The 8,859-nt window shown below is 45.8% G+C and overlaps 1 protein-coding gene across 1 annotated transcript; it reads right to left on the bottom strand.

The window, feature by feature from the left end:
- Window positions 1-688: 688 nt before the first annotated feature.
- Window positions 689-8,859, bottom strand: abhd5a (abhydrolase domain containing 5, lysophosphatidic acid acyltransferase a). The gene is made up of 8 exons (XM_040164221.2): window positions 8,696-8,859; window positions 8,262-8,342; window positions 7,072-7,157; window positions 6,116-6,491; window positions 4,677-4,831; window positions 4,184-4,295; window positions 3,896-4,082; window positions 689-2,187 (listed from the first exon to the last, which is right to left on the bottom strand). Exons 1-8 carry the CDS (start codon window positions 8,857-8,859, stop codon window positions 2,098-2,100), a joined length of 1,251 nt encoding a protein of 416 aa, XP_040020155.2. The 3' UTR covers window positions 689-2,097.

Raw genomic sequence — 8,859 nt, forward strand, 5'->3', positions numbered from 1 at the left:
ATGGTGGTGGCAGCATCATGCTGTGGGGATGTTTTTCAGCGGGAGGAACTGGGAGACGAGTCAGGATTGAGGGAAAGATGAATGCATGCTCCAAAGCGCTCTGGACCTCAGACTGGGGCGACGGTTCATCTTCCAACAGGACAACAGGCCAAGATAACAAAGTGGCTTCGGGACTCTGTGAATGTCCTTGAGCGGCCCAGCCAGAGCCCTGACCTGAACCCGATTGAACATCTCTGGACAGATCTGAAAATGGCTGCACGGACGCTCCCCATCCAACCTGATGGAACTTGAGAGGTTCTGCAAAGAAGAATGGGAGAAACTGCCCAGAAATAGGTGTGCCACGCTTGTGGAATCATACCCAAGAAGACTTGAGGCTGTAATTGCTGCCAAAGGTGCTTCAGCAAAGTATTGAGCAAAGGCTGTGAATACTGCCAAAGTGGAACGCACACCTCATGTTCGCTCCAGACTCATGTCTCTGGAGAGGAGAGGATATTCTGGCAACAGAGAAGAGACCTTGTGACATTTCCACAAATGTACATGAGCGCCCTCTACTGGCCGCGGGGGGAAGTGGAGGGAGTGCACGCGCTCTGCCACTGGCGAGAAGGGGATGAAATCATAGAAAGAGATGTATTTACAAGGATCATGTCTAACGTTTACATTTAGAAATGTCACAAGAGGAAACGTTTGCTTTTTTAACAATATCATCTGTGCAATTTTATTTTAACAAATTTAAAGCATGTTATTTCAGGCTCTACCTTTCATGTTGTCGATCACTGTTGATGATGTGAAAGATCATGAAATCAACTGTTACTAAAGCAGCATCAGAGGGAGACCAGTGTGACATTACTTTGAAGCTGTAGAAGCTCAGCACACTTTCTTCATATAGTCTCGGTCCAGGGGAAGATTTGTATGCGCTTCGTTTAGAGGAGAATATCTCAGCTATTAAATAAAATCGCACCTATAGGTGACACTATTATAACACTACAGGTGAATGGGACTTTTTTATTTTATAGATATCCTTATCAATTTCTACCAGATAAATCCTCATATTAAGAGATATGTTTTGGATTACTTTGTCTCGAAAATAAAATATGCAAATTAGGCAATATCTCAATACGCGTACATATAAACTCTTGAAGCTACAGATTTTCTCAGGTGATCACAATGTTCACAATGACTATGATTATACCCCCAACAAGTCATGGCGATCTACACCTCGCCGCTCCTCCGAGGACCGGAGACCGGTCGACCGGGGGAGGAAGGGGGTGTAATAATCGGCCAAACGAGTAGTAGCGCTACCGAACGGCAGCGCGAAACCAGTCGATATGAAGAAAACAACGAGCCTCTCGTCTGCCAGAAGGAGGAAACCGTCACAAGCGTCCCGCACTGACTGACGTCATCCTGGGTTGCTTAGGAATGAAATGAAATGCATCCGTTAGTAAGCAAGGATCGCTAGTTAGCATTAGCATTAGTTTCGGTCATCTCCCGCGGTCAACCGCGCATGCGTGACGTCATTTTTCAAAATTTTCCAGGAATCATATATATAAAGCGACAGTTGAGGAAAAAGAAGCTAACTTTTACTAGCATTTCTCCAAAATGCTAATTTTTTTTCTGAGATGAATCTTGGGAAAGATTACGCATTGAATATGGTTTAAGATGCTTTTTAACAGTCTTGTAGGTTTCAATACATCCAGCCAGGGTCATACTCCTAATTAATGCAGTTGAAATGACATTTTGCAGTAGAATACAAAAAGCCTACAAAAATGCAGAGGACAGCTGCGATAAAACAGAAGGCTGCCGGCTGCAGGACGAGCTGGACACCTTCTTCCCGTCAGCATCACTCGTATGAAGGAAGCACCCGACACCAGAACTCAGCTTTTCTGAGTGACGTTCATTCTGTTTCAGTTTGATTTAAGATGCGACCAAACATGATATCATTATATCATATTAAAGCGCTAAAATATTGAGTCTCATTGCGTTTCCTCACTATTCATATTCCTGCTATGAGGAAGTGAATCCTGCGTTTCTGGGGAGTTCAGTCTGTTATTGGTCCTCCCCCTTTTTCCTCCGGTTGAGTAGCCGAGGCTCGTCTCCGCTTCACACCACTCCGTCACACGCTTGCAAGACTCTGTGGTTGAAGTCCTCGGGCTGGTCAGCGTACACATAGTGTCCGGCTCCACGGATCGTCTGATTAACAGACAAGGAGATATGAATTTTGGATTATTGCAGGAAATAAGTTCATGATACTTGATACATGTTTTGATTAGCAAGATAATCTTCACGTACAAACAACACTTTGGGGATTTTTGAGGTGTGAGGGACACCACAGTCGTGTTTCACGCCCCCACCAGGCTTAACGAGTACTCGTGTTCTAATCTCTCATATATTCACGCTTCACCGGCCGTCTTCTTTAAGCCTGAGGGGCGGAAGTACTGAGTCATTTCTGGGTTGTGGGAATGCAGCTCTCACTGCAGCTTTATAAGCCTCCATGATCACCATTAACACTTCTTATGCAGACTGGAAAGCGTGTTTGAGGGGAAAAACACTCATATAGCAACATTTTTCATTACATGTAGTAGATGTTTTGTACATTTTAGCAATGCCCCTTCTTAATTGTAAACGTAGTAAATCTCGTCCTGCTGAGCGCGGCGTTCCTTGTACCTGGGTGATCGTCGGAGAGATGATCTAAACTCAAGGTTTCCTCGATAGGAATGACACTTGGACACGGATTATCCCTCAGCGTGAAGGAGCTCTATGCTACCTTTAGAGGTTCCTCACTGTTATTTATTCACATGGCCCTTACTGGGTTTTATCATATAACAATATCTTATTCCTTGCTTTTCACATTACAGGATTACGCTGCAGGTGCTGGCTGATTTCACTGAGCTTGGCAAATCCATTCTCTCATTGAGCACCTGCTACTTGCAATAACATGCAGAACCATCTAAAGCTCCTTGTTATCCTGAAGGCTATTCAAATTTTCATATCCAGCTGTTCTTGCAGAGTGATCTGTGTTCCATTTTAATGCTTCATTTATTCTCAGGTTTTATAGTTTGTACTTTTTATACATTTCTTTCATATTTGGAGTGAGGCAAGAAAGTTCCACTTGTTTCAGCCGCACATCACGTCTAATAAGCAAAATGATGTTGACGATGGAACGATGACCACAAAGGCCCAGAAAAAAACCCTTTTGGCCAGCGTTCTCCCATGGGTGTCACATTCCAAAAGTAAATAAACACATTTCTCACCGATTTTAGAAGCTATTACTTTGTAGCAATGAGTCACTTTTTGTGGGACTCGTTTGTTTTAAGAAACACAACAAGAAATCTCTCTACTTGTGGTGCTTGAGGCACCACCTAAACCTAATTTTGCAGAAATGATGACCCGGTTACCCAAAATAGGAAAGAACTTGTGACTGAGGAAAAATTGTCCTTTTTAGAATTCCACTAGTCATTCCCTGTTATTGGACAAGGGAAGTTCACTCAATGGGTAAACATGAGCTACTCATTAAGGTCAAACCATTGAGTTCAACATATTTTTCAATTCATTGTCTATGGAGCAGTTCTACACTTCTATTTCGGCCCCACTTTGGTTTAATTTGGGAACTGTTCATGAACTGTATTAGCCCAGAGGAATTACAAATGGGAGATGGAGTTTGCTGCAGATGGCTTTGTCTCACTACAAACGTCATTGTTAAGATCAAACACTCAGGTATTTCCCGCAGTTTTGGTTTCCCTGGAAACACCGGAACCAATTTAGCCTCTATGATGTCCGATTCATTCCAAGTGCATTCCCTTCAACAGCAACCACGACCTTGCAGATAAAGTCCGTCAATAGAGTCAAATTATATTTGCTGCAATAGAAAGTAACAGGTCAAAGTGCTCTCTGAACTTACTATGCTCTCCACGGCACAGTGAGGCCTCATCTCTTTGATGGTGCTGCCCAAGTTGCTGTCTATGCTGGACCGGGACCCGTAGATGATGTTGATGGGGATCTCGTGCTGAAGCTGGTCCATCCTCTGCAGCATCGGCCTCGCGGCCCAGCCGTGGTTAACGCTCATATTCTTAAAGGCCGTTTCCCCACTGCAACAAGGAAGAACAAGGACTAACTAACTGCACCAAGGGGGAGGAACTCGCTGCTTTAACCGCGGTTATTGAGGCCTGCGGCCGTGGCGGCGACAGACCTCGGGCTTTGCACGTTCAGGTGGTAGATGTACTCCGCCACCGTGTTGTCAGCGAACATGGAGGAGAACTTCTTCTTGAAGTCAGGCCTCAGAGTCTGGACGAGGGAGGGCCCTGGGGAGGGGACAGCAGGCACGCCCAGGTGTCAAAACCAAGCATGCGGCCATTATGAAAGCATACAGCCGACATGAGGAGGGTCGGAGGTCACAAAGGGAACAGCGCTTCCACTCGACTCATCGTGGTCTGCTCATCATGGGAACGGTTTTATTAGTAGTTGAACTAGTTTTGGGGATAAAATATATAATATAGTGGCAGACTATTGTAACCATGCCCTGTTTTGGCTTTACAGAGCCTCGATCCAATTGTATATATGCATACAATTTCTCTCTGAATGCTACGGATGCTGTACTACTTCATTCATATTCTTCCATCATACTGATTTACAGTTCATTGGGGCTGCAGACCAATAAGGGTTCCAGTTACTCATTGATTTACCAAGTGGTCCAACCAGTCGGAGGCCGGCCAGCGGGTTGAAGGGACTGAACATGGCCCCGAGGGCTTTGATCCACACTGGGATGGGACGGTTGGCTTCTACTGGGTCCGGGCTCTCAGGAAAACCCCACGGCTCAACCAGCACCATGTGCTTCACTCTGTGGGGCGGAGACAGAGAAACACACCAAAAGTACTTTCAGCGTTTATTGCATGGTCTGTTTTTACATTCATATAGTTTTAGGCAGTCAGGCATGTTAACATTTCTTAACTTGACTGACTGTCATACAATAGACATAAAGTAGCAGTTATTCACAGTCACAACATCCACGTCACGGGAGCAGGCGACTCTGGTTACATAAAGAAGAGCATGAGAAAGATGGTTAGGAGCGGCAAAAACTACCATTTCTCTTCTCTTACAATGGACCACAAAGAAGCATCTTAGATGCCTTGATCCATACCGAGTCATGCAGACCACATAAACAACCAGGTAGACTTTATTAACAAGGCTGCAATTTAACGGTTACTTACATGCTCGGCCCTGATCGTTATTTATCGTTGACGGCCGAATGATACGTCACTATTTACATATTGCCGCCGCAAGGAATTGTGGGTACTTATTTACCCAAATACTTAATTACTTAGCTCCTTTAGCATAGGAACCACTGGACCATCCTTTACGAAAGGGAAGGAGATAATTCTGTCCCACAATTCCTTGCGGCAGTAATATTTAAATAGTGATGTTTCATTTGGCATGAAGTAATACTTTGACTTTAGGCCGTAGCACAGTGACTCACAGCCTGTCCCCGGTTTAACGGGAAAAGCCATTCGGAACACTAGATAACGAGAAGCGGACAAGAGGAGGGATTCTTATTAAAGCCTTGCTGATAAAGGAGGACGATAAGAGATTGAGGACACGACATCCGTCGTCCCTAGAGGACAGCCAGAGCGCCCTCTTGGAGCTTATGATGATTCCAGAGAGATACAGTCCAGGGGGAGGAGAGCGGCTCAGAGGACTCGGCTGTTATCGCAGGCCGCCGGAACCTCGAGGAACACAACCACAACTCGATGGTGCTCACAGGCCGGCTACACGGCCAGAGTCGTGTTAACACCAAGAGTCCAGAACCATTATTCAAATTGTGTTCCTCTGCTTCTTTTGTTCTTCAAGTCATCATTAAAGGACAATTCTGACACTCGTTCTCCATCACCCACCGACAACTAAATTAAGGAATAATAATCAGAATGGTCCCCAGATGAATCCAACAAAACAGCACAGCTCAACTCTGTGTCGAGATTCTGATCATCACCAGAAATATCACACTACCGCAGTTAAATCTAACAACAAAGTTATTTTGCCCGCGGTGTAACTCTTATCACACCAAATACGTCGCATATCAACAAGAACAAGAATAAAAGACGATAGGAAACAAACAATCTGGACCGACCTGGCAGGGTATTTGATAGAGTACGACACAGCCAGGAACCCTCCCAGGTTGTGTCCCAGCAGAATCATGGACTCAAGACCGACTTCGGCCCTCCACTGCTCTATAGACTCCACAAACTGGTCCTCGGCGGCGCCGGGGTCCATGGAGAACGGGGGCCTGCTGCTCTGCCCGAAGCCCAGCAGGTCCACGGCAAAGACGGGCCGCCGCTGGGAGAGCGCGTCCAGGTTCTGGGCCCAGAGGCCCACGCCTCCTCCAAAACCATGGAGCAGGACCATGGGGGTCTTGTCTTTGACGCGGTCGTTGCTGAAGGTCAGAGTCCACAGCAGGTTGCCGTTGGAGATGGGGACATGCCGTTTCGAGAAAGAGCTTTTTATACCTGAAAAGGAATCAAATGGCGGGGAAGGAGAGGGGGTAAGACCTTTCAAGACTTGTTTCAAACAAGGTAAGAGATCTTCTCGGCCCAAATACTCCCCAAAACACCCGTGAACACTGAATGTTGGCGGTCACGCTGCACCACATCGGCTCCGCCCCTTTGGGAGTCAAATAAGGAACCTTGGGTGGGTTCTTGAGGGAAACTCTTGGCCCATATAGCAGATGGGTTCTTGGTAGCACTGATATATTGGGTTCCAGATATAAGCCTCTGAGGTTCTTCTAGGAACCAAAGGCTCACTACGGGCAAGTTATCCCCTTTGTGCAACGTATGACAGGGAATATGGTTTAGATTGTTGTTTATCTTAAATGGGCTTAACAAAGACTATTTTTTGCATTTTGAAAATGGCTACAGAAAATGATTTTCCTCATACATTTATAAATAAATAGTTTACACTAACCAGGTGGATATAATAAAGATTTGTCCAGGCAGTATTATGTCGTCAGAAATGTATATTTACAACAAAACAAACTACTGATGAAGTTTGGCACATGGGAAAGTAAAAGTCAGAGAAGCGGATCCTTACATCGCAGCATCATGTCCTCTGCAGTCTGCAGCTGGATCTGAGAGGTGGGACACCATGGCGGCAGCCGGCTGGGGATCCACCACCACCTACAAAGAGAGACCAAAAAAAACAACTTCAATTATCATAGTCTCTGCAGTCGCTGACCACACGTACACGTAGCAGATCCACACCAAAGCCGAGGTATCATCAAATAAATGCTAAAAAGAACATCCGTGAGGACTGAATGTTAGCATTTATTGTGTTTAGGAGCGATCTGCTCTGGTCAGCTGTGACAGATCATCCCTGCATCAGCTGCTTGCTGTGTAAAGCCGGGGGTACTTCCCAAAGGTCTCAGGCAGGCTGCGGTGACGCAGTGTGGTTTACGGGACAGAAGATTAGAGAGAGCAGCCTGTGAACGCTGTTCATTACCCATGTCATGGATCAAGCAAGATAAAATGTTCTTTTTGCTGTAACACCAAGGCCAGTACAGTTGTTAGATGAGAGGCTTTTCTAATGGTTTTGTCACCCTCAATAAAAATGTTGCGTTGGATGAAATATTAGAAAACAACCTGTAAGTTCAATTGAACTTGACAGCACCACAAACCCAAGTCTCCCAAACGAGCAGTTTCAACTACAAGAGGTGACGTTCTTGTTAATTTACCTGCAGATGCTCAGGTTAGAAATGACAAAAATTAAGTTCGCCTTGTTATTCCGATAGTGGGAAAGGCCTTTTTCCCCTGAAGCAGTTGCTGATCACCGGCTGTCCCTACAGGCCGGTTAGGAGGAGGGAGGCCTAGGTAGTCAATAACACGGAATTAATTAAATACCTTATCGCTGTAACCACGGGAAATCCTCGAGCATGTGTTTCGGAGTGCGTCTGTGTGTGTGAGTGTAGTATAGAGAACAAGTTCTTACATTAAAACAAATTCTGATTTGTATTTTTCTTTATTTTTTATAAATTATGTTCAAGGACCAACCTGTACTTTCTTAAGTATTTTTGCAATGTGAATTTGCAGTTCTGTTTTAGTTGAAAATTAAAGCTTTTTAATGCTGTTTTTTTTATCCGATTCATCGATTAATCAAAGAAATAATCGACCGATTAATCTACTATCTAAATAATCGTTAGTTGCAGCCCTAAACAGGATCACACTGGTGGCTACTTCTTTATTTGCGTGGGTAAAAAACAACAACAACCACAAATTCCGACTTACTTTAATGTGCTGTCCACGTAGCCCCACGCGCTGCTGACCAGACCGTGGACACCGACAGCAGACAGCATTCTGCCGACAAGCCTGGAGAGAACGAAATGAAACCAAAGGTGTCCGGTGAGGCCGCGGGGCAGCGCGCGGGGGTTATGGGGCATTCAGGGACCACTGTCAAAGTGAGCCATCTCTTCGGTGACATCATTGGCGGCGGATACAAACGTCCAGGCGTTACTTCGGTAACTTCCAGGTCTGAACGCCTGAACGTCAGTGGGGTGACCGACTGTTGACAAAGTGTTCGACTGTGACGTGTACGGCAGCGACGCGCCGTTATGTCACGGTGTGACACGGACACATTAAAGAGAGAGTCCATCGGTGCGGCTCGTGGTACACGGGGTGCTTTAGAAGCGCGGACGCGGGTCGTGTCGCAGGAAAACACTCACCCGCTGTTCGCTGCTGTCACCGCTTCCTCGGCCATAGCGTTACTCTGCCGGTCACGTGTCAAGCGCAGGTCCGACTGGGACGTCCCCGCGACGTAATTCAAGACGTTTGCTTTCGACATCGAGGTAGCTCCACGGGGCGGGGCTTTCACACTGCTCAATTCCAT

Source organism: Gasterosteus aculeatus, chromosome 20 (assembly GCF_964276395.1).
Source record: "Gasterosteus aculeatus chromosome 20, fGasAcu3.hap1.1, whole genome shotgun sequence".
Classification (NCBI taxonomy): domain Eukaryota; kingdom Metazoa; phylum Chordata; class Actinopteri; order Perciformes; family Gasterosteidae; genus Gasterosteus; species Gasterosteus aculeatus.

Bases quoted from the DNA above. Each gene is read 5' to 3' on its own strand.
- abhd5a (XM_040164221.2), bottom strand. From the start codon at position 8,859: ATGGAATTGAGCAGTGTGAAAGCCCCGCCCCGTGGAGCTACCTCGATG. The intron at 4,832-6,115 runs GTCGGTCCAGAT...TCCGCCCCACAG, and splicing joins TCTATCAAATACCCTGCCAG to AGTGAAGCACATGGTGCTGG. The intron at 4,083-4,183 runs GTCTGTCGCCGC...TCCTTGTTGCAG, and splicing joins CTGAACGTGCAAAGCCCGAG to TGGGGAAACGGCCTTTAAGA.